At 38.6% G+C, this 26,089-nt stretch overlaps 1 protein-coding gene across 5 annotated transcripts in view; it reads left to right on the top strand.

Moving 5' to 3' along the window:
- Window positions 1-25,536, top strand: part of MARCH8 (membrane associated ring-CH-type finger 8) — a 119,246-nt gene extending 93,710 nt beyond the window's left edge. For 3 of the 5 annotated variants that reach the window (XM_027846329.1, XM_027846331.1, XM_027846332.1), the window contains 5 exons: window positions 9,196-9,275; window positions 9,546-10,397; window positions 12,132-12,312; window positions 17,020-17,167; window positions 21,148-25,536. In XM_027846329.1, coding sequence (XP_027702130.1) covers window positions 9,196-9,275; window positions 9,546-10,397; window positions 12,132-12,312; window positions 17,020-17,167; window positions 21,148-21,440 — 1,554 coding nt within the window. In that variant the 3' untranslated portion in view covers window positions 21,441-25,536. The remainder of the gene's footprint in view (window positions 1-9,195; window positions 9,276-9,545; window positions 10,398-12,131; window positions 12,313-17,019; window positions 17,168-21,147) is intronic. The other 2 variants (XR_003567726.1, XM_027846333.1) reach the window with 2 other exon arrangements.
- The last annotated feature ends 553 nt before the right edge of the window (window positions 25,537-26,089 follow it).

Genomic DNA, 26,089 nt, shown 5'->3' with positions numbered 1-26,089 from the left:
TAATTGTGTTCATATAGTCCCTGGTTTTGTCTTGGCAGGTAGACTCCCAACTATTTTATATTGTGTAGTGTTACTTTAAATGGAATTTCTCTATCTCTTCCTGCTGGACTTTGTTGGTAATATATAGAAATGATGATGATTTTTGTGGGTTTATTTTATATAATGCCACTTTGCTAAAGTTGTTAATTATTTCAAGTAGTTTTTTTAGTTGGTTCTCTAAGTATACCATTATATCATCTGCAAAGAGTGATAGTTTTGTTTCCTCATTGCCTATTCTAATTCCTTCAATTTCTTTTTCTTGTCATATTGCTATAGCAAGCATTTCTAGTACAATAGTCTTTTTAATAGGAATGGGTACTGTATTTTGTCAAAAGCTTTTTCTGTGTCTGTGGAGATAATCGTATGATTTCTGTTGGTTTTATTATTGATATGGTCAATTATGCTGATAGTTTTCCTAATATTGAACCAGCCTTGCATTCCTGGTATAAATCCCACCTGGTCATGGTGAATGAACCTTGTGATATATTTTTGTAATTTCTTTGCTAGTATTTCATTTAAAATTTTTGCATCAATGTTCTTTAGGGAAATTGGTCTCTGTTTTCTTTCTTTGTTTTGGCTCTTCCTGGTTTAAGTATCAGCACCTTGTTTTTATCATAAAAGGAATTTGGTAGCACTCCTTCTTTGCCTATTTTGACAGATAGTTTACACAGTATTACAGTTAATTGTTCTTTAAATGTTTGGTAGAATTCACTTGTGAGTCCATTTGCTGGCCACCCTTTCTAGCACTGGTTGCACTTTCACTTATTCCCCCATATCCAATATGAATATTGGAATTGAATATTGATAGAGTTGGAATATTCTTTGCTTCCCATTGCCACTTCCAAACCATCACTAATAAAGTAATATAATACAACAGTAACATAAAAAAATGAGTAATTACAAGGCTTAAAAAAGGTGGAAAGACCTATATGATGTGATGTTGAATGAGGACCCCAGAATTATAGGAACACACACACATTGACTAAACTAATGAGAGTGATTCAAGAAAATCATAAAAAGATAATTAACAGCTTGGTAAAGGAGGCACAAAAAACTCTAAAGAAAATAACATCTTAAAAAACAGAATTGGCTGATTGGTAAAAGATACATAAAAATTCACTGAAGAGAACACCTTAAAAAACAGAATGGGCCAAATGGAAGAGGAGATAGAAAAATTCACTGAATCCTCCTACTGCTTTTTGCTAGCTTTGACCTTATGCAAGTAACATATCTAGATCTGTGATATTTGTTTATAAAATTAAATAGTTGGTCATTGGATTAGCAAGCTAACCATAAATAAATAAATGAAATAAGAAATTAGGCACATAAATACACTTTTGATGGCACTGTGAATTAGTACAGTCTTTCTGGAAAGCAATTTGAATCTGTGACAAAAAAAGTGGCTAAATATGTTTACCTTTTAATACAGCAGTATATGCTAGCCAATACCCCTGAAAAGATTAAAGAAAGAAGGAAAGGGCTCATGTGTACAGATATTAGAAACACTTTCTATTGACAAAGACCTGGAAACTAAGGGGATACCCATCAGTTAGCTAATGGCTGAACACACATATATGAAATCTAGAGCTGCCATTATATATAAGAAAGAATCACAGGAATCCTTTCCAGTAAAATCAGGGATAAAATGAACAGTCCATTATTACTTATAGTATAGTATAGTATAGTATAGTATAGTATAGTACTAGAAGTGCTGGCTATCACAATAAAACAAGAAAAAGAAACAAAAGGAACAAGCATAGATTTAAAAAGAAACAATTATCACTTTTGCACGTGAAAATGGTGGTGTACTTAACCCTAAAAAGTCACCAAACAAAACCTGTTTGAAACTATTGTCAACTTTAGCGAACTTGAAAGATGTAGGATAAATTAGGCCAAATCGTAAGCATTTCTGTACAATACTAGTAAAACCCAGCAGGAAGAGATAGAAAAAGAAATTCCACATGAAATTATTACAGAAGGGGCAAAGTAGGAGGTAGGACTTCTAGACTTTGGAGTATTTTAAAAAGGAACAGTCATCAAAACCATCTGGTACTGTTTAAAAGTAAAGAGGTAGAGCTGTGGAACAGATTAGACAAGGAATAATCAGAAACAATCAAACTGAGTAACCTAGTGTTTGATAAAGTACAAAATATAAATTACTTAGGAAAGAACTCCCTTAGGAAAAGCTTCTGAGAAAACTGGAAAGCATTCTGGCAGAAATTAGGCCCACTCCAATACCTTACACTGTATTCTACAATACATTTTAAATGGATGTATGACTTTAATGTTACAGATCATAGTATTAAAAAATTAGAAGAGAAGCAGATTATATACCTCTCAGAGTTATGAGTAGGAGATGTATTATTAACCAAAGAATAGAGACAGTTACAAAACATGAAGGGAGAAAACTTTGACTATATAAAACTGGAACACTTAAGCATAAAATTAATGCACCTAAGATAAAAAGGAATCAAATAGGAAAAAAAATCTTTTTATTAAGTTTCTGTGATAAAAGTTTGGTATTCAAGATATATAAACACAGAAGCAAAACAAACTCACAAAGAGGGTACAGGGTAAAAAAGGGAAAGGATAAGTATAAGTGAATGAAATTGAGAGAAATACACAGTAATCATAACTGTGAATATGAATGGGGTGACCTTGTCCATAAAACAGATTAGCAGAATGAATTAGAAACCAGAATCCAATAATATGTCATTTTACAAGAAACACATTTGAAACATAAAGATACATAGTTAAAATAAAAGGCAGGAGTGGCGGTCAGGCTCTCAAACAAAGCAAAAGCAAAAATAGACCTAATTAAAAGTGATAATCAGGGAAATTAAATTTTGCTAAAAGATACTGTAGACAGTGAATTAATACTAGTATGAACATATGCACCAAACAAGTATATAAGTTCTTAAGGTTGTAAAAGTTAAATGAGTTACAGGAGGAAATAGACAATAAAATTGTAATAGTGGAGGACCTCAATTTATTCCTCTCAGACCTAGATAAATCTAACCATAAAATGAAGAAGAAAGATGTTAAAGAGATGAATAGAATTTTAGAAAAGTTGGATATGATAGACCTCTGGATCTATGGAAATAGGTATATATACCTATTGATCAGCTGTGCATGGCACTTTCACAAAAATCAACCATATATTAGGGCATAAAAACCTCACAAACAACAGCAGAAAAGCAGAAATCTTAAATGCATGCTTTTCCTGACCCTAATGTAATAAAAATTGCATTCAAAAAAAGGCCTTTGGAGTATAAATTAATAATTAATTAGAATGAAATAATTTCATTTTAAGTAATGGATGGGTAAAAAAACAAATCATAGCAGCAATCAGTAATTTTATTAAAAATAATGACTACAATGAGAGACAGTATGCTAAAATTTGTGAGATACAGCCAAAGCAAAACTTAGGGGAAATTGTATATCTTTAAATGGTTACATCATTTAAAGAAAGAAAGAACAGATCAATGAATTGGGCATACAACTAAAAAAAATAGAAAACCAACAAATTAAAAATTCCTTAATAAATACCAAAATAGAAACTCTGAAAATGAAAGGCGAGATTACTAAAATTAAAAGTAAAAAACACCATTGAGCTAAAATTCTCCAAACCACTAATAATAAGAGAAATGTAAATAAAACCAACCCTAACCTCTCACCTTGCATATAGGCAAAGATGACCAAAGATGGTAATAGTCACTGTTGGAGGAGTTGTGGGATGATAGGCACACTAATACATTGAGCTGTGAATTGGTACAACCATTTTGGAAAACAATTTGGAATCATGCAAATAAAGGCAGTCAGTAAACATTTGTTAAGTGCCTACTGTATACCAGGCACTGTGCTAAAGGCTAAGGATTTAAAAAAAAAAAAAGGCAAAAGACAGACTTTACCCTTGTGGAGTTCATAATCTAATGAGAGAGAGAGGACAAAGAACCAAACAGTTACAAAAAGCTATATATAGGATAAATAGGTAATAATCAAAGGAGGGAGGGAAGGTACTAGAAATTGAGAGGGATTGAAAAAAGACTTCCTGTAGAAGATGGGTTTTTAGCTGAGACTTGAGGGAAACCAAGAGGCAGAGATGATGAGGGAGAGAATTTCAGGCATGGAGGACAGCCAGAAAAAATACCCAGAACTGAGAGAGGGAATGTCTTGTTTGTGGAACAGTTAAGGAGACCAGTATCACTGGATTGAAGAATAAGTGATAAGAAGTAAGGTATAAGAAGAGTGTAATGAATGGTAGGGAGGTGGGGCTAGGTTTTGAAGGGCTTTGAAGGCCAAGCAGAGAATTTGTAATTGAACTTGGAGATAATAGGGAACCACTGGAGTTTATTCAGTGGGTGTAGGAGGTGGCAGAGAGGGAGAGTGACAATATCAATCCTACTCCTTAGGAAAATCACGTTGGTGGCTGAATGGAGGATGAAGCAATATGGGGACAAAACTTGGAGCAGGCAGACTAACCAGAGGACTATATCAGTAGTCTTAACTAATAGATGATAAGAGCCTGGATCAGGGTAGTAGCATTGTCAGAAGAGAGAAGGGGTCATATTCAAGAGATGTTACAGAGCTGAAATCAACAGACCTTGGCAGCAGATTGGATATGGGGATTGAGAGACAGTGTGGGATTGAGGTTGACAGCCTAAAGGACTTGGGAAGGTGGTATTGCTCTTGGCAGTAAATAGGGATGTTAGAAGAGGGGGAGGGTTTTGGGGAAAGATATTGAGTAATTAAAATGTCCATGTCCTTTGACCCAGAGATTCCATTATTGAGTTTATACTCCAAGGAAGCCATTGATAAAAGAAAGTTCCACATATACAAAATTATTTATAGCAATGCTTTTTATAATAGCCAAGAATTGCAAACAAAGTAGATGGCCATTGATTGTGGAAGGAGGAAACAAATTGTGATACATGAATGCAATAAAATATTACTGTGTTGTAATGATGAATGTGATAAATACATAGAAACATGGAAGGAGCTACATGACTGATGCAGAATGAAATAAGCAAAGCCAAGAAAAATATACACAATGGCTGCAAGCATGTAAATGGAAAAAAACAACCATAAATAACATCAAAAGTGAATGTTGCAAAATTATAAAGAATAATCATGGCTCGAAAGAAGAGATATGAAAAGACTCACATCCTACTCCATTGTAGAAGTGGAAAGTCCACAAATGTTATATGTATTTTCAGATTTTTTTAAATGTATTAATCAGTTATGCCATTTTCTCCCTTCTTTTTCTTTTCTTTTATCTTAAAAACACTATGTGTTGGCTTTCTGGGAAGGTGAGGGGAAGGATACTGTGATGTAAAGAATAAGAATGTCAATACAAACTTATTTTTTAAAAATTATTACTACAGAATGTAGAAAATACTTGAAAATCTACCATTAAATTTATGGATTCCTAATAGGAGCTAATTTCTTTCCCACTTAACTTGAGGAAGGATCTGCCAACCTAGGACAGACTGTTGCCATTCCATTGTTCTCCCACTGCCTATCTGCTGAGCTGGCCTGTCTACAGAAAAGGGAGATAAATGCCATTCCATCATCTTCCTTAGTTAGCCCCTCCTCTCAACAGCCCAGTGCCCTAAAATGACTTCATCCTGAGACCAAACCCCTAGTTTGTCAGTGATTAAATTTCTTCCATCCAGTCATACCCTCCCCATCCCAGTGAACCCACTGAACCCACTGAATGCCTGGCTGGCATTACTCAGATCCCCTTCTTGGTCCCACACTGTCCACTCCCTTATTCCTATTTCTATCAACCAAACTCTCCAATGTTCCACTCTAAAGCTACCCACCCTTTCCATTGTACTCTCTAGAATACTTGCTCCAGAAATAACAAATCTGCTTTCATCTTAAATCTTTTCCTTTCCTACTCCTTCCATCTTCTGGCTCTCCCTGAGACCTGGAACCCTCCAGATCATACAGACTACCTGTGGCAATCCTTTCCAGCCCTGGTTGTGCTTTTGCTCATTGCTCACTACTTACCGGTCAGAGCACAGGAAAAGCATAATACTCTTTGCTCCGCATTGCTACTTCCAAGCTCATCTCCCACAACTATTATTCATTAACCTTTCTACCTTTGAAGTTCACTTAACTATATATGCCACCCAATTATAATTCTGGTAGCCCTTGTCTTATCAACTTCCTATACACTCCCCTTTTTTCTTGGCTCAGTCTTTCCTCTCCAATTTCTCCCTCAGTACTCATATTCGGAAGCTTCAGCTAGTGATACTCCTCCAAATACCTTTACATCCCAGACCTTCAGTTTGCTCTTTTCCCATGAGCTACTCCTCTACTCTACCACAACTACACACAGAGACCATCATACCCTTGATCTTGCCATCACCCAGGAATGCACCGCTTGCATGATCATGAGCTGTGAAATTCCCTTCTCTGATCATTCATGTTTCATTTCATTTCTCTTCAAGCTCAGGTTTCTCTCTCTCTCTCTCTCTAAATTCCACTGCCTCCATATCATCTCCAGGATTATATATAAAATCCTCTGTTTGATGAAACCTCCTTCTCCTCTCCTCTCCCCAACATTTCCCTTCCCCTTTCAAGCTTTTACTCCCCAGCCATTTTCTCTTGAGATCTAGTGATACCAGTCTTCTTGCTGTTCCTTGCATAAGATACTCCATCTCCTGACTCCAGGTGTTTTGACTAGTTGTCACCCATGCTTGGAGGACTCTGCTCCTCCTCTCTGCCTCATGGTTCCCTTCAAGTCCCAGCTAAAATCTCATCTTCTACAAGAAGCCTTTCCTGAACTCCCTTAATGCTAGTGCCTTCCCTCTGTTGATCATCTCCAATTTATCCTGGGTGTGTCTTGTTTGCATGTTGTATCCCCCCCATTAGACTATGAGTCCTTGAATACAGCAACTGTATTCTTGCCTTTCTGTGTATCTTCAGTGTTTAACACAGTGCCTGGCACATAGATGAGTGTTTAATAAATATTTATTAACTTCCTGACTCATCAAATGAGATAATTGTAATGTGCTTAACACAGTGCCTGGCACATATTAGGCACATAGTAGAGCTCAGTAAATGCTTGTTTCCTCTTCCCACCTCATCCCCTATTGGTGCCCAAGCAGTGTTAAGACCCAGAGCCTATCTTCAAGTGCATTAAATAGATCTTTCTTAATTATTTGTTGAAGGACATGGACAAGAATCTTAGAGAATGAAATTACACAATTAGAGACACTATCCTTATTGATGAGTATAGAGTCATTAATGCATTAATGATGTCCAGCAGAGATACATTTAATGTTAGCGTTTAAAAAAAAGTTACAATTAAGCATTCACATCTTATCCCAATACTTGGCAGCATGAAATAAATTTCATTATTGAAATTTTAAATCCTTAACCAGGTATCCTTTTTTGTTATGACTTTGTTAATTATTTCATGATGAATTATTTAAGTTACTAGTAAGCAGTTATTTCTATGCAATAATGCAGTGCTTTCTAAGTAATAGCTTTATATTATGTTTTTAAATGTGCTGACTTTTAGTTTGCATTTTAAAATAGGCACCTGTTAGGGAGCTAGTCTAAGACTTGCAATCAATTTTTGGTACTAATAATATAATGAAATAGTGTATGTAAGAATATGTGACCAGAGATATGAAAGCGCCTCTCTCTCTCTCTCTCTCTCTCTCTGTCTCTCCTTCTCTCCATGTGCTTGCATGTTTTGGGGAAAACAGCAGAATTTTATATTTTATTTTAGAAATTAATAGTGGTCCTGATTAAGAGATTAGAAAATATGCTGACCTTATTAATGATTCTTTGAAGAGATGGGTGTCTGTGGATGCAAAACATTATAAATATCGTCAGACTTGCTTGATATGTTCATTTACTTGCTGAGCTGCCTTTTTTGTCTCTTTATTTTTTATTCTTTGTTATAAGTTATGGCTCTCTGATATGGGAGAAGGGAGTACTATATTTAGAAAGGTAAAAAGAAAATAGGAAAAATTTGAAAAGCAAAAAGATGAATAATATCTTTAGATAGTGCTCATAAATTGCTATCAGGCCCTTTCTTAATAAATAATATATGTACATGTGATATTATCTGCATTGTATATTTTTTCTCAATAAAAAACTTTGCCTTCTCTGTCTCCTACCACAACCATGGGAATGACAGAAAAAAATGAAGCCCCTGTTACAAACACATGTCGTCAAGTGAAAACAACTTTCTGACTTGATCACATACACCTCGTTTTGCACTCTGAGTCCTTCATCTCTCTGTTATGAGATTGGTCATCAGTTCCCTAGAGTCGTTGTTGCTCATTACCAAGTTGTTTATTTTTAGCCATGTTGTCATTGTTTAGATTGTTGTCTTTATTTTGTTTCTTAAACGCTGTGGCAGTATGTACAAGTCTTCTCAGGTTTCTCTGAAACTATCTCCATCGTTTCTTTCAACACAGTTGCATGCCATTTCACTTATATACCATCACTTGTTCAGCCATTCCACAATTTATGAGTGCCCTTTCAGATTCCCGTTCTTTGCCACTTAAAAAGAACTTTCTGATCAGATAGTAAATGCTTAATAAAAACTTGATTTGTTAACTTGACTTAGGGATGGATTTATATAACTTGAGATTTTCTAGGGGGGAAAAAAACCTATATATGGCTTATGCAGAATTAGCTAAAATCTTGTATATTTCATTAATGTTCCATGATTTCAGATGAGTCTAACTGCATTCTTGATTTTCTGTGATAGAAAAGGTGGTCATGTTGTCAGGTTATTTTTCTTTTCATATTATCTCGAGGTTTACTTTTACTAAAGCGCTGTTCCAGATCATCATGATATGAAGGTGACTAATGCTAGGTTTAATGAGCCTAGCTAGATTCAGAGACTCATTCCAGAAGCTTGGGAACTGTCAACTGCAGCAGCTCAGAGAGTGGTTATAATGTGGGACTGTGGGAGGGAGTAGCCACCCCCAGGAAGCCATAGACCCCTTGAAGTTGGGAGGTAAGAAAAGAGGTGTATGTGCATACTGTCATTTAAATAAACATCATTTACTGAACAGAGTTAAAAGCTCCCAGTAGCATTGTTCACTATTTCAGTCACAGAACGTGTCAGTTCGGGCACTCTCTAGTTTGATTCTGAAACCAACTTGTGATGTTATCTTGCAGGCTGGAAGTCCAACATGCGCGTCAGCTCCCCATGGCTTCTCTCGCACGTCTGTTACCCCATCTAACCAAGACATCTGCAGGTAGAGTATTGCTCGTAGACCTGCTGGGATCCACATTGAAGGACAGTTCTTCCTGAAAAATATGTCATAAAAAGCACCATTGTGCTTTGCTTTGTCATTTTCTAACTTTTTGATCAGTATACATTTGATTCGAACTTTTAATGCTGATTTTGTGCACTGTTTGCTTGCCGTGTTATCACACTATTCTCATTTCTTCACTTTGATATATCTGTTTTCTCTTTTTTAATTGTTTTTACTTTCTGTCCTTTTATTCCACTGTTCTGCATGCAGTTCCAGTGCAGTGTTTTCTGAATGTTGTCATCACAGTCCCGTGCAGTCAGCTGTTGTCTTGAAATCTGCTCTCTGCCCGAGTTCTCTGACACAAGGGGTCACTGTGACAGTGATCTGTAAAGACACATTACAGGCCTCAAAGAAAAACTCCTATGGTCCAGAATGGATCCAGGCCTTTAAGCCTCCTAAGAATACCAAAGCCAGAAGAACTCTCAAGTTCTCCAAGTCCCTCAATGATGTGGTCGAGAAGGCCCAGAATAATATGGAGAATTTTGACTGTGTAGAAAGAACTTATTCTGAAGGAAAATTAGCACCACCTCAAGACCAGTGCCTCAGGATGAACAAATTTCACCATAAGGAAAAACAGATTCTCAATCTGAAGCCTCTTGTATTTGGCAATTATAAACACTCACATGTTCCATCATTTTCTGCGAATCATGCAAGCACCTTTGGAATAGGAGCCAACCAAGGGAGTTTCAACATCCCATCCCTTGAAGAGAAAGCAGATAATGAGGCAGCCTTGAAAAGCAAACGATTGCTCTGTTACCTCTTTTCCTTCTCTCACAGTTCAAGCACCAGCAGTTTGCACAAGTTCCATGAGCTGGAAAGCTGCTCTGCTGGCTTGCTGGCAGCTAAATCTTCCAGTGTGTTGGTGGGGAGCACGGGCTTCTGCTCAGATGATATGGGGGATGATGATGTCTTTGAGGACAGTGTATCCTCCAAGCTGAAAAACAAGGAGATACGGGCACCCCTCTGCTCCACTGAGAAAGATAGTGACCTGGATTGCCCTTCTCCCCTGTCTGAAAAGTTTACCCCCTTATCCCCTGTGTCAGCATCAGGAGACACATGCAGGTTGGTTTACCAAGAACCACCCTCCTTCATTGACCCTCCTAGTTGGTTCTGACTTGCTCTGCTTTCCTTGCCTCTCCAGTCTTTCTTTCTTTCTTTCTTGTTACAGATGAAGGACATGGTCACCAATTCAGGGTTAAAATATAGGTAATAATGTTGTTGAGACCAGATTTCTTAGTTAAAACAACAACAGCAACAACAAACCCCCATGAATCTTAAGTTGTCTTTATTTGTTGATGCCAAAACGAGAGAAAAAGCTGCAAATATTAAAGCCCAAGCTGACCTTTCTGAACTGAAAGGAAATATATTTTTGCTGAAAGAAATCAGAAGAGAGAAAAATAAGTGTTACCACTTGATTTCTCAGGTTTTTTTTTTAACAGCATATTCATTTCTAAAGATCATTTCATTTTCAAGCAAAGGCTGCCATTTCTAACCTTATCTCTTTATGACTCTATTAAAGCATGTCTTTTTTTTTTTTTTTAAACATGTCCTGTTTATGGAGCAACTGCCTCCCGTAACTCCGCCTTTCCTTATGATGAAATGGATTGAGCCATTCCCAACAAAATCCTAATTCCTTTTAGCGATAGCTGTACCTTCTAACTTTCTTAAGTCTACTTTCCCTTCCTCAAAACTCCTTTGGAATTTTCTCCTCTGTCTTTTACTTTTGGCCAGACCTCTCGACACTGAAATCATCAGCCTGTTCTGGTTTCACACCATTCACCACTCTTTCCTAGTTTCTGTTTTTTCCTGATGATTGGATCAGCAACCAGCATCAGAGAGAATGTGCAATATCCTGGGCCACACAGTTGGACCCCTTTCAGAAAAGGTGCCCATCCTAGCTTGTTTTCCAACTGCTAGAAAACACTTCTCTACTTCTCAAAAATCCATTTAATGATCCATGTTTCTTGAGGTTAGTAATCCTATTGTGCTGCATGCTGCCCTAGACATAAGGAATGGTTTTAAGTCATAGCCACTTTTTTGTGGGCGGGTCTCAACTTATGGCTCACAGGTTTTCTGGGAATGGGGATGGGGGGAGGTTCATATCCTGCCTTTGTTGCTTCCTACTTGTATGACCTTGGGCAAGTCACTTAACTTCTCTGGACCTCAATTTTCTCAATGGTAAAATATGGGGTTTGGACTAGATGGCCTTAGATCTTTGATCCCATAAGGTACATTGCCTGTTGGTAGAAGAAGCAAATGGGTTGCTGTGGCTTCTTTGTACCTAGCTAAGCTAGTGTGGGTTCCCTTTCATAGTTGGAAGGTAAATCATCTTTTTTAGTCAGTGCAGCATTTTGTTTTGGGAATAGAGTAGAATGATTGCTGATTTTATTTTTAATTTAAATCACATCTATGGATTTAAAGAATTTTGTTCTGGGAAATACTACTTTGTGGCTTTAAATACCTCTCTCAGTACAGTACCTAAGTCTTACAAAAACAAAAACCCTCTGCATCATAATTCCTCAGACATCCTTTTCTTCTCCATTGCTGAATACCTTCCAGGCCTTGTATATGGCTGCCGTGAGGTAGAGAGAATGGTAGTTAGCAGTGTTTGTGCTCTCTGGGCCTATCCATGGGCCCATAGTTTCTTTATGTGAAGGTGTTTTTCAGTGTGAATTGAGTGAGAATACATACGGGGCTTGCCTCGTGGTCACAGAGCTACTTAGATTTTCCACTGGAGTTTCACTTTTCCTATCAGTCTGCTTGTTTTGTGATGAATATATTTTATTTCTGGTGCAGGATATGTCACTGTGAAGGAGATGATGAGAATCCTCTTATTACACCCTGTCACTGCACAGGAAGTCTTCATTTTGTCCACCAAGCCTGCCTACAACAGTGGATCAAAAGTTCGGACACACGATGCTGTGAACTCTGCAAGTACGAGTTTATAATGGAGACCAAATTAAAGCCTTTAAGAAAAGTATGTATGCAACATAGTACTTTTAAAACAAGGTTGCCCCCCTAGAATGTGTCTGATTTTACTAAAATGAATAAAAGAGATTGAGCAACTTTGCTCTAGAGATGTGCTAAGCCATGGCCACGATCCTACTAGGCCGGCATGCAGGCCAGGGTCCTTGACTCCCCCCCGTTTTACTCTGCCTGCTACGTCACACTGCTATTCCAAATTAAGCATATTGTTGGTGATGGAAAAGTAAATCATGTTAACTAAATAGAAAATAGCTTGATTCCACTACCATTCTGGCTGATAGATTGAGTGATTGCTAAAAGAAGATACATTAGAATTGTACTGAGTGATAAAATGATTTCCTTTCTTAAAAGTACAGAATAAGGAGGCAGCTCGGTGGCGCAGTGGATAGAACACCGGCCCTGGAGTCAGGAGGACCTGAGTTCAAGTCTGGCCTCAGACACATAACACTCGCTAGCTGTGTGACTCTGGGCAAGTCACTTAACCCCAATTGCCTCACCAAAAAAAAAAAAAGTACAGAACATTTGCTGGGTTGCTTTAAAACAACAGCTATAATGAGAAAACCCCACCAGCCTACTGGTTTGTTTGCCCGTTACATAGTTATTGAATCCCTTTTTTATCATTCTGCCTAGAACCAAAACATGTTGAATTTGCTCTGCTGTTTCCTGCCATTACCTTCAGTCTTAAGGCTAGTGTCAGCTTCCCTTTTCAGTAATTTACTTCATCTCATCCCCTCCCAAATAGATTTTTCTGTTTCTTCTCTGTCCTGGTGTATGCACACTAAGAAGGTGCGAGAAGAGACACACTCTCTGAAGACATAAGGGTCCATAGTGCTGAAACTACTGAGGTGCTGAGCTCTTCTTCAGCTTCCTTGGCAGTAAATCATTTTTCTCCAGAATTACTCAGATATGGCCTTAGATTCATTCTCTGTACACGGAAAGAGCAGTGTGAGGTGTGTATCACTAGGGAGGAAGTGATCTGTGCCTTTGTCTGTTTCAGCACAGTGGTTGTATAATCTAAGTTCAGCCCATTCACAGTGAAGGGGGATGTGAGACCCAGTTCAGATTATACTTTCTTAGGAGAAAGAAAAGCATAAACAGGAAGGGAAAAAAGGATGGAGAAAAAGACACAGATAGTAATCATAACTGTAAATGTGAATGGGATGAACTCTCCCATAAAATGGAAATGTATAGCAGATTGGATTAAAAACCATAATCCTACAATATGTTGTTTACAGGAAACATTTGAAAAAGAGTGACACACACAGGGTAAAGGTAAAAGGCTGGAGCAAAATATATTATGCTTCAGCTGAAGTAAAAAAAGCAGGGGTAGCAATCCTGATCTCAGACAAAGCAAAAGCAAAAATAGATCTTATCAAAAGAGATAAGGAAGGAAACTACATCCTGCTAAAAGGCACCGTAGACAATGAAGTAATATCATTACTAAACATATATGCACCAAATGGTACAGCATCCAAATTCTTAGAGAGGAAGTTCAGGGAGTTACAGGAAGAAATAGACAGCAAAACTATACTAGTGGGGGACCTCAACCTCCCCCTTTCTGAACTAGATAAATCTAACCACAAAATAAACAAGAAAGAAGTTAAGGTGGTGAATAGAACATTAGAAAAGTTAGGTATGATAGACCTGTGGAGAAAACTGAATGGGGGTAGAAAGGAATATACTTTTTTCTCGGCAGTACATGGCACATACACAAAAATTGACCATGTACTAGGGCATAAAAACCTCACAATGCAATGCAGAAAGGCAGAAATAGTAAATGCATCCTTTTCAGATCATGATGCAATAAAAATTATATGTAATAAAGGGCCATGGAAAGATAGACTACAAATCTGGCCTCAGACCAAACACTTGACACTTACTAGCTGTGTGACCCTGGGCAAGTCACTTAACCCCAACTGCCTAAGCAAAAAAGAAAAAAAAAAAAAGAAAGATAGACCAAAAAATAATTGGAAACTAAATAATCTAATCCTAAAAAATGATTGGGTCAAAGAACAAATCATAGAAGCAATCAGTAATTTCATTCAAGAGAATGACAATAATGAGACACCATACCAAAACTTGTGGGATGCAGCAAAAGCAGTTCTTAGGGAAAGTTTTATATCTCTAAATGCTTACATAAATAAAACAGAAAAAGAGGAGATCAATGAATTGGGCATACAACTAAAAAAACTAGAAAAAGAACAAATTAAAAATCCTCAATTAAACACCAAATTAGAAATATTGAAAACCAAAGGAAAAATTAATAAAATTGAAATTCAGATTATACTTTCTTCCCCAAAACTCCATATTTTTACTTTTGTGCAGATGACCTAAAGTTGAGATGAACAACTGAGAAGGTGAAAGGAAGGGAGAGAGCTATCCCAGTAGGGCTGAGCAGGGCCTCTTGGTGCTTGGTGGCCAGCACCCTTACCTGAGGGGTGGTAATGCCTAGGAGAGGAGGGTATTTTTTTTCCTTTTAGCATGAGCTGGCGGGATCATCTTATAGTACATCGTCTGCCTGGTCCTCATATTGTGGAAGGCCACTTATAGGTCAGGACCTGGGGATATTATCCAGAAACCTCCTTAATCTCATTCCTGAATTCATTTATTCTTTGCTAGATTAACTGATCTTCTAGTTCTAAATCTGTGATTCTGTGACATTTTTCAGGGTTATAGAAAAATACATGAGTAGGAATGAGGGAGAAAAAATTAGGTATTGTATATGTGTAATATATTTACATACTCATAACATAAAATAGTAACAATATAAACATGTATCATCACTTGTTCTGAAGTGAAAGAGAATAGTCCTATCTAAACAGTAGCTCCAGAATTTGTAGTACTCAATAAATATTTATTGAATTAAGACTTAATTAATGAATTAACAAATAAATTAAATACACCAATACTACAAGAAATAACCTGGGGTAGAAGAAATAGCACTGAAGTAATAATATTGTGCATGTACTACCCATCCATCTTACAGGGTTGTGAGAAAAATGCTTAATAAACCTTAAAAACTACAGAAATTTGAAATGTTTTATATATGTATTCTTCTGTCCAGAAAAAAATTGCCCTTCTGATTTCCATCTCCTATCTCAAAATTAGTTATGTAACCAAACATGTATTAAGCACTTCCTCTGTGCCCCAAAATGTGCTTTGTGTTGTGGCCACATGAAAGCAGCCTGTGAAATAATCTCTGCCTTGAAAGAACCAAGGCACTAACTTTTAAAGCATTTTTACAAAACTCTGCCAGGATAGTATAAAATCAAATGCAAATTGAATATACAGATTATCAGGTACTAGAGGGCTTCAGAGAGGAGAGAGATCACTGTGGGTTGGCATCATTGGGGAAAACTTCATGGGGAACATAGAACTAGAATAGTCCTTGGCAAAATGGAGAGAAATTGGATAAACAGATGACAGGAAGGCCATGTTAAGGTCAGGGAACAATATGATCAAAGGCAGGCATTGAGCATGTTCTGTTGACAAGACTAAGTAAACTGGCCTGGTTAGAATAGAGCAGTTGGTGCTAGGCAGTACTTGGACATTAGACATGTAGACTGGGGGGAAGGGGATTTTGGGATTGAGGCTCTGGTTTCATTATTGTATAAAAAAATAAACTCAGTGGTTATGGACTAAAACTATAGCATTAAAAAACATGTCCCCCAAAAGGCTGACAACTGACCTAGATTCTAAACTATCAGCAAAATCATGTGATCCTTCTAAAATTCAAATTAATGAAAAGAAAGGAGGACCCATTTTCATTTCAGTGCATACAACTTCTAATTGCTAAAAGCTAAAGTGATCACTAAACGGTAGCAAATCCTATACAGAAAAGGATGAAGAGAGGTGCTGCAGGATTGGGCATTGGGGGATCTGGTTTTAAGACCTAGTTCTTCCTAGCCAAGGATTTGCTATATGACCTTTGGCAAATTCCTGCTCCTCTCTGGTGTCCTCCCCTGTAAAGTGAGCAGTATTCCTCCCAATGATCTCTAACATCTCTGCCAACTCTAACATGAAATATGGAAGTATCCACCGGCTAGTCAGGCTTTGTTCTCACTCTGCATTCCCACTGAGCGTCTGTAACTTTGGGCTGCATTGGTGAGCTTTTCGATGGCAGGATAGGAGAATGATAAAAAGAACCAAAGTTATTCATGTCTGAGAATTATTAGCTTCAAATGCAAGCTTTTTTTATTTTTTATTGTGAATGTAATGGAGAACAAAAAAGCAAACTTCTTTTGACCTTGATCTCTGTGGTATATTTGTGACTCGGTTTACTTGTGTGTTTTCACTTCAGCACACACCCCCCTTATTATTTACCTGTGGCATTGGGAAAAGTGGGAGTTTCCAAAAGATACCTCCCCACCCCACGCTGTAAATTGTCTTCTAATTTACAGTATTATCTAGGGTCAATGTAGAGATGTCTATAAGAATAATTTTTTAGTTAGTGAGAAAATTTTTGTTGGACCGGTAGTTTGTTTCCTCATTAATCCTGATTTTTTATTATACAGAAAACTGGTTCCAAAAGTGGAACACTAACAAGCAGCTCATCTCTTGATAGGAGAATAAATGTTGTTTGTAAAGGTGAGAGGACAAAGCAGTGCTTCCAGTAGGAAATATTCTCACAACATTATTTTCAGTCTTTTTTTTTTTTAAAGGTTCAGATTTTATGCTGTTTTCTTTTATTTCTTGTCAGTGGGAAAAATTGCAGATGACATCCAGTGAACGGAGGAAGATCATGTGCTCTGTAACATTCCATGTCGTTGCAATCACGTGTGTGGTGTGGTCCCTGTATGTCCTCATAGACCGGACTGCTGAGGAGATTAAGCAGGGGCAGACAACTGGTATGTCTAAATGTAGACCGTTTAGTACCAACCCTCCCTGCCACCCCACCCTGTTTCCCGAAGTCTTTTAAGTTACTACAGATGTTTTGGATAACATGGTGATTTGAGGCTGAGCCTGAAGCTTGGTTATAATATGAATCTCAATGTGGCATAAAAGAGTCCTGAATTTAGAGCCCAGAGACCAAATTTCTAGTTTTGACTTCTTTTCTGACTGTGTGATCTCAGAAAAGTCCTGTCGTCTTTCTGAGGCCATTTCCTGATCTGTGAAATAGGGATTATAATACTTATCCTCCCTAAGATCTCCCTAGAGTGGTTGTGAGGATTAAAGGAAATGATATACCTAAATTGTGTGTTGTGATGGTGGCGATCTCAAATATGTGCTGTGGACAGACCTGTAAGACGAGGTCTCCTTGTACCTGAGAGGTCAGGTAGCAACAAGGCACAGCTGACCAGGTATTAAGAGGAGTCCTGAAGGGAGGAGGGAGAGGAGGCTTTGGAAGCAGATGGAGGTCAGTGGTGGACCCTGGGAGTCTGGCTATTGGCAAGACATCCTGGTGGAGGTATCGGCTCCGTCCTCTCGAGTGCGGTAGTGGGTGTGGAGTTGGAGGCACAGATGGGGAAATGATCCCCACAGTTGATACTTGAAGTCATGGGAAAGCGTGACATTTGAAAAGTCCTCATGTATTAGGAAAATAAGAGGTTTGAAGATGGGTGGGTGTCAGAAGTAGCAGAAAAGAACTCAGTGAAGGCAACTCGTACAGAGCAGTTAAAGGATGGGAGCAGAACTAGGGAGAATCGTGTGAGAGAAGCCAAGCAGAGGAGTGGTCAGTGCGGTCAGATGCAGAGAAACTGAGGATTGGGAAGAGTCTTATTGGGCTTACTGGTGTTACTGGCAGTCTTTTAGAAAGCAGGGTAGTTTGGAGGAATTGCAGGGGCAGAGGAAGGTTTTTGTAGGGCGGAGCAATTTGGAATATATTTTCCGGCAGGGGAGAAGGTTCATGGGGAAGGAGGAATGTGATGCAGCAAAGGTCTAGTAGAGGTGGACAGGGGCAGAAATGAAGGGCTCACGGATCAGCCTTTGAAGAGCAGGAGGAGGTGCAGGTAAGTTTGGAATTGAGAAATTCAAGAACATGAAGGAGGGTTGTGGAGGGAAATCATTCTGGATGGTTCTGATCTCAGCAAAGGAAGAGAGAGACAAGGCCCACTGCTCAGGACAGAGAGACAAGGAGGGAGGCTGGGGTTTGAAGGCACTGTCAATGTTGGGGAGCATTTGGTTTGATTGTTATCCTGACGAGCTAAAGATTGAGGAACAAAAGGAACACTGTTGAGCATTGAGAGCCCATCTGAGTTTAAATGGCATGACTTTATAGGTCAGCCAGTGTGGTTGTTTTAATGGCGTTACCTGGCAGTGTTTGGCACCTGGAGAGAAAACAGAGAAAATGGATGGAGATAGAATTTTAACTAGATCTGGGGATTTGCAAGGAGCAGGTATAGTGGGAATTTTGAAAGGGAAGAGATTCTAGGGTAAGAGGGAGGACATTATAAACATGAGTGACCATGAGGTCCATGCTGGGTAGGAAGGCACATGAAGCCCCAGGAAACAATAGTAGCAAGAGATCAAGAGATTAACTGCCTTGGTGAGAGCAAAAAGAAGTTTTAGAGGATGAAAGAGACAAATGGATAGGAAATTGTGTCAATACAGTCTCAGAATTTCAGACTTAGAAGGGACCCCATAGGTCACCTAGATCAACCCATCCTCTAGTCAGGAAGGGATTATTTCAGAGTTCAGGATGTTTGTTGAATAAATGAACTTCCTTCCATGCAGTTAGTTTTTAGATTTTTTTTTTTTTTTAATGTGGCAGCTAGGTGGCTCAATGGGTAAAGCACTGGGCCTGGAGTCAGGAAGACTTGAATTCAAGACTTGCATTCAGAAGGCCTCAGACACTTATTAACTCTGTGACCCTGGGCAAGTCACTCAACTTCAGTTTGCCTTAATCTGCTGGAGAAGGAAATGGCAAACCACTCTAGCATCTTTGCCAAGATAACCTCATGGACAGCATTGGCATACCATGGTCCATGGGGTCACAAAGAGTTGGACCACAACAGCAACAGCAATGTGAAAAATAATAATTTATGTGTTTTGGGAATGTCTGATTGAGCCCAGATCTATAATAGTATTATATTTATTTAAATGAGTGCATATAACAGTGTTACTTAGACTTTTTGGGGGGGCAGAGCATATCATATTGACAGATTCTAAAGGACATTTTACTCTCTGATACCATATTTATATTCCTTAATAGGCTTAATCACCTGCTATATTTTGTACAAATTTATTTTATTAAATACAGATTTAAATACTTTGGTCATTTTAAAATATGGCCAGTATTAGATCTTACTTGGCTTTACTCTGTGTACTTAGTGGTCCAATTTGTGATGAAGAAAATTCCTTTTTAAAAGAAGTGGTAAGAAAATTCCAGGCCTAAAGCCTGTTGTGAGTTGCATGCTCACACACATTAGAAGAGAGACGTTCCATATTGCAGTCTCCTTCCCTAAGAATCCCCTAAGCCCCATGCAATGAGAAGACAGGTATTGGAACCGGGATATGCCATCTATCTGCATTAGACAGCACCAGATCGTCATCCTAAATTGTGTAAATTGTCATTATCAGACTAGAATGTTTTAAGTGTATACTCAGTAATCACTGATGTAGACCTGTTTGAGTTGCTGTTTGGAGTTCAGCCAAATTGCAGCTCCAGGTGTAAAAACTTAACCTGTGAAGATGTCGGGAGAATTCCCATGGCCTTTCTGAACCACAACTTACACATGGACAGTGAATGCAATGTGTCCATCCCTTTAGACAAGAATCATCTTAATTAGTTGTGAAAGACGCTATTAAGATGGTTTTCACTTACCTTAAATTATTTTAAACACAACATAGGCATTCACAAGGAATAATATATCAGAGAAGTCACAATGCAGGAGAAGAGGAAGGGAAAATCCACTGAGAATTTTTTAAATGCTTCACATTCCTTGGAAAACTTGTTCATTTTTGCTTCTTTCACCCACTTAAATAAAAAGTCTCACATTTTAAGTGATAGATTTCAAGAGTCTTTGCTTAGCTTAATATGACTTGGGAATATGAGGTTTCCCACAGCCCTCAGTGGGAAATGAGGTACGTGGTCAGTGGTACTTTGTGTCTCAGTATGAACTAGTAACCAAAAAGCTGAATTAGCAATGACTGTGTAATGTCATTTGTAATTAACATCTCCGCATGCCTCTAATTCCTCCATTAGTAGAATGAGCCACATATTGGATTACCTTTGTGGGATGTAATAGAGATTAAGAGAACAGTGCTTGATAAAGCATTGTGTGACTCAGTAAATAACTTGTAGATGTCATGGTCTGTATTTCTTGTAAGTAAATCTTAGATGCTTTTACAGTGATTTTTGCTGCTAAAGCTATTATTGCTTATTAAGTTTGGAAAGGACTATTTGTCTAGCATTTATTTTTGAGTCTCTTCAGAAATGGTGGCAGAAACATAGTCTTACCTGTATTCTCCCATAATCTTGAAGTCATACATCCAGCATCCACAAACCGTAACCATTTATCAGTGTAAATTGTGACCACAAAATGAAAGGGAGTTAACAGTACACAGAGCAGTTAAGTGGGAGGAAAGAGAAAAGCTCAGTTTTCAAGTTTGTTGTGAATCTGGCTGAATCATTCCATGAATCATTCCGTTAATCAGTAGACTTTTACCAGTAGAGAAGACTGAAGACAAAAGCAAGAAGAAAATGCTCTTGTGCAAACAATGGTGGAACGTGCTAGGCAAGAGGCTGGTCTTTGGCCAAGAAAGAATGTAGTAAAGGGACTAAACATGAGGGAGGAATTCTGAAGAAATTTCATTTGCTGACAGCAAGATCATCGAGTTTAGAGTTCTTGTTTAGCTCTGATAACTCATTAACTCTTTCTCTCCTCAGGGATCCTAGAATGGCCCTTTTGGACTAAACTGGTGGTCGTGGCCATAGGCTTCACTGGTGGACTGCTCTTTATGTATGTACAGTGCAAAGTGTATGTACAATTATGGAAGAGACTTAAGGCTTATAACAGAGTGATCTATGTCCAGAACTGTCCAGAAACAAGTAAAAAGAATATCTATGAAAAACCTGCACTAACAGAGCCAAATTTCGAAAGTAGAGATGGGCGGCATGGGGCCTGTCATTCTGACACAACAGAGTCTGACGACCGTGGAGCAGAAATTCTTCAAGTCTGAGAAGGGGCTGTTTATTTTTTCCCAGACATTCATGAAGAGCTGAGATAACACTGTTTACCACAAACTGTATACCTTACGAAAAATAAGCCAACAGCTTAGACTGGGCGGCAGTTGAATTTTTTATTACGTTCTGTTTTTCTAAATCATCTTCAATCTATCTTTTAATGTGTTATCATCGTGGCTTACCTCTTATGTTGAGTATCTTATGGGTATGCTCTATGAGAAGGAATGGGAAAATGTAGGTGACTGAGGTTACTGAGAGGGAGCCATTTTGCCGGCTTATTCATGGTCAGCCAAGTTGTAAAACCTAAAAGACGCATAGAAGGAAAGCAAAATACAGAATATCTATGAGCGGCCACACCATGAAGCCTGAATTGGATTTTCCAAAGAGTCCTTTCTTTCACTTTAACATCAGATACCCCTAAGAACACTGGGAAAAAGCCAACTGTCACGCAAAGTCTCCATTACCCAAGGAGAGCCTGAGAGAGGTGCACTGCAGCCTCTGCCATTAACATCTCTCTTGGGTGGTCAGGTTATGATCATGCTTTACATATAAAGATGAGTGACTCACAAAGCAAACAGCACTTTTAAAAATCTTTATTTTGTAATATGTGTGTCCAATTGGATTGAAACTTGAAAGAATGTCTCATTTCAAAAAATAGTCCTTTCAATACACTTGGCCCTTTCCTATAGGCCCTACAGACCTTTTTGCCTTATGATATCAAAAATGTTTGTGATTTCCAATACATCCCCACAGAATCTTTGTGACCATAATGGGAACTAAGCCCTAACATGGAGCTATCACATGAACAAGTTCATGGAAATTCATGGATGTAAGATGTTTATTTGAAAATTTGATTTCTATGGGTTTAATCTTATTTTTATCAAGATTATGTATGACAACTGTACACATGTACTTTTAGATTATCTAGTCTTAGCTACAGAAATAAAAGTTTATGTGTTGTTGACCTTACAGGAGGGCAAGGGAGTGAATGATCAGAAATGGGTTGACTTTCTTTTGATGCTAATTTGGATCCAAATTTCTCCAATTTGTGCTACTGTGAAGAATGAATTTGAATTAATAAGTAAATGTTTTATCATGCCTGCATGTGTGTTTTAGCAGGTACAGGCAGTGAAAAGAGCTTATGAAAGTTGTATTGACCTGATTACTAAGTTTATAGAAGAGGGAAGTTGGGGACCTCTGTGGGTATGGTAGATAAGGTGTTGTGATGGGTAAGGGAGGAGTCTGGTTCAGTGGCCTCCTCTAGGCCATTTATCTAATAGCTCTTCCCCTGAAATGGAAAATATTGGGAGCATGATATCAGAATGACTAATCCTAGCACACATGGACTGAGCTGGCACCAGGAAGTGACCTGGTTTTTTTTAATCAAATTGACTTTAGATGAATTGTTTTTAGGTGAAGTGTCCTGCTTGTATAGGTAAACTAGCAAACTGACCAGGCCTCAGTTTTGGAAAACAACTTCTGTTGTCTCCATTGAAGAGACAGAAAGCCTATACTCAGATGTTACCTTAACCAAATTGAATCAAAGAAAACAATGAAATATATTATAGCCAGTAGAGTATCCAGCCTATTCCTACTTCCTACCCCTCGTGTTTTTTAAAGAGAAAAAAACATAGTATGGAGTAAAGTTGGTTGCTTAGAAAACTCCATTTTGAAATCCAGCTTTTTAAAAACTTCTCACATAGCTTGGCTTGAGCAGGGTAGCAGACTAGACAGAAAGATCCCAGAGAACAGCTTACATCTTTACAGTACACCATAAAAACCATCCCCTATCCTCTTTGGACCTTCAATTGGTGAAGAAATTATTTTCTTGCCATCCAAGAGAGCCAGAAGACAGAGGACTTCCGAGTTCCCAGTGTGACCCGCGGTGTTGGTAAGTTTCCCGGCTTCAGTCACATCACTTTTTGGATGCTTTCAGCTTCACAAACCTCCAGCTAATAGGTGTGACCAGATTTTTTCTGGCCTGGCAATGGCTGTCTTGGTCCCTCCCATTTCTTTGTCATGAAAGCAGGTGAGACCTCCCTGTCTTATTCCCTTCCTCTTATTCCAGGTCAGTCAAAATCTATGCTTGTGTAGACTGTGTTTAAAAGTGCTCTTACTCCCGCTCCTTCATCAGGCCTGACCTGTGAACACAGTGATTCAAAGGTGGTCTGCTCAGGTGTGTGAAATAACAGATCTGCCAGGCCTGCAGGCTTTTGAACAACCACCTTTTCCATAGCCCAGGTAACTTAATTTCTTTCTACCACTTCTGACATGAAATCCTCAGAAAAAAGGGTTAAAATTGATGTGACCTGCCTACTCTTATGTTGGCACATTCTTAAAGAGTTCAACAAAGTTCTTTATGTCATGCCCTGTGGACTTTCTTCCTCTTAAGTCACTTGAGCTAATGTATATAAACTCTGGACAAAAATCAGACACTCTCTCCAACAAGGCTTCTTAAACTTTTTCCACTTGGAAACCCTATATAGAGTTACGACCCCCGTCTGAAGAGTGCTGCTCTATAGAGCTGGGTGACCCAGGAAAGTATGGGTGGCTGCCTTAATCCCACATTCTCTTGTGTGTGTGACAAGAGCTTTCTTTGTAAATCTAATCTTTTATGTGAGGCAGGGCTGGCATTGGCATGGACGAGGTGTGGCAAGATACCATCCCATATCTTTTCATAGGTCTAAAACTGTCCTGTGACCTTGATATAGGTCCCCCAGAAAAGGACTTTGCCTGTGAAAAAACCACCTCCTACTTAATTCTACTTCCTTATTTCTTCCACTGAAATGATACACAAATTACTCTACTTCATTTTTTTACTGTAAAAGGAGTCTGGTACTGACCATCCCTAATCCTGTTACTGGTCGTTGCTACAGTTTGCAAGTGTTCTCAATCCCCAAAGAAACGTTGACTCACTATGATACCCTCTCGTGGAAGCAAAGATGAATACTTTCTCAACTTTGCTGGCCGTAAATGTGTTTTCCTAATTTTGTTATATTGATTGATTGGAACTATTGCTCTCTCCTTACCCTCCCCACCTCACACTGGGCTTTAGTGCTAAGACTGACACACCAGATGTCTTTCTGTAAATGATCCACGAAACCAGGATCAGCCTGCAGGCAGTAAGTAACAAACCCTTGAAGTTTATATTGGGACGTTGGCTGGACTGAGGAGAGCGCCAGAGGACCAGGTTCCGTCGAACCAGCCAGACAGAGCTGTAGTTTGCTTACCAGGCTGCTCCCGGATCCAGAAATGGCTTTAAATGTGTGCGTTTAGCATTTTTGTGTGTGTCTACCCCTGCTAACGGGTCGTATGTATATTAAGCCATGTCATGTGTTAAAATCCCTTGACTACTTAGCAGAAGCTCTTGTCTTCAGAAAGGTGAAGAGTGATTGGACAAAAATGGGGATCCTAGTCCCTCCCTGCTGTTGATCCTGGTCCCCACATGCCCCGTCCCCAGCTTCCTTGGTTTATCTCTTACAGGTGCTCCCAACAAGGACTGTTGATTGTTGTAGGCAGCAGAGTCACCAGAGTGCGCCAGTGTATTTCTCTTCAAATGTGCTGCCGGTCCCTGGCCCAACCACTTAATCTACCCCGTGGTGAGAAGACACCTCATCCTGTCATCTCGAAGTATGGTTTCAGAGTTAGGCCCTGCTTTCCAGATTCTAGCCTCATGAGGTAGCTCAGCCAGGAAGAATCTCACTTAATTTCTACAGTCTGAGAAGTCTTCTGACATTTTTGGAATCAGGAGTAGTGGTAGATGGAGAGGGAAAGGAAAATCGCCAACAGCCCTTGTTGGAGTCCCAAATTCTGTTGCCCAGGAAGGTCCAAGAGCAAGTATGTTTTATTCTTATTTATTTATTTTTTTGTTGCATTATCCCATATAGACAAATGTTTGGCGTAAGTTTCCCCTGTGAATTTAGTTTGAAATGCTACTACTACACCTATGTAGACCAAGGAAGAGCCTGGCCCCCAACAAAAAGCACTCAGCTTCGTTTAGGAAATAATTGCTCATGTTTTACAGCTGATCTGACATTTAGGTGCAACATTTGTAGATACTTGTATCCTGTTAATAAAATCGAATTTACACCGGCATGGGTCATGTAGTTTATAAAAGACATTTGACAGTTGACAATTTTTTTAGTTCCTTAGGAAATTTCTAGTAATTTAAATGTATAGTTTTGTAACCTTTTATGTATGTTAATCTTTTCTCAGTATTACCACTTGGAGAATTCCTAGTTTCTTAAACTGTAATTGGTTATTTGTGCTGTGATACACAAGTTTGTTGACTGCAGCAATAAAATATTTCTATGAAAAGGAGCACGGCCATGATAATTTTCTAAAGGAAACTGAAAATGTCACATAAGTAGAAAAGTTTCCCTGCTTTAACAGCCACATGCAGATGTGACTCTTTGCATTTTTTAGGTTTCTGATCTTTGCATGCTGAAAAAGAAGAAAACTCCGTTCTTAGGTGATTTTCTTTCCCTTCCTGTTCCCCTTCCAGAATCGTTACCTTTGCAGAATTCCTGTTGAGGAGCTCTTTCTTGCACCTATCTGGCTGCAGATCATGGGACCATAGATTTAGAGGAGGAAAGAATCCTAGGAGGTCATCTAGTCCAAGCCCTGTACTTTATGTTGCTGAAGA

This window comes from Vombatus ursinus, unplaced genomic scaffold (genome assembly GCF_900497805.2).
Source record: "Vombatus ursinus unplaced genomic scaffold, bare-nosed wombat genome assembly UNPS02015129.1, whole genome shotgun sequence".
Classification (NCBI taxonomy): Eukaryota; Metazoa; Chordata; class Mammalia; order Diprotodontia; family Vombatidae; genus Vombatus; species Vombatus ursinus.
This window is presented reverse-complemented; position numbering and strand designations above follow the sequence as displayed.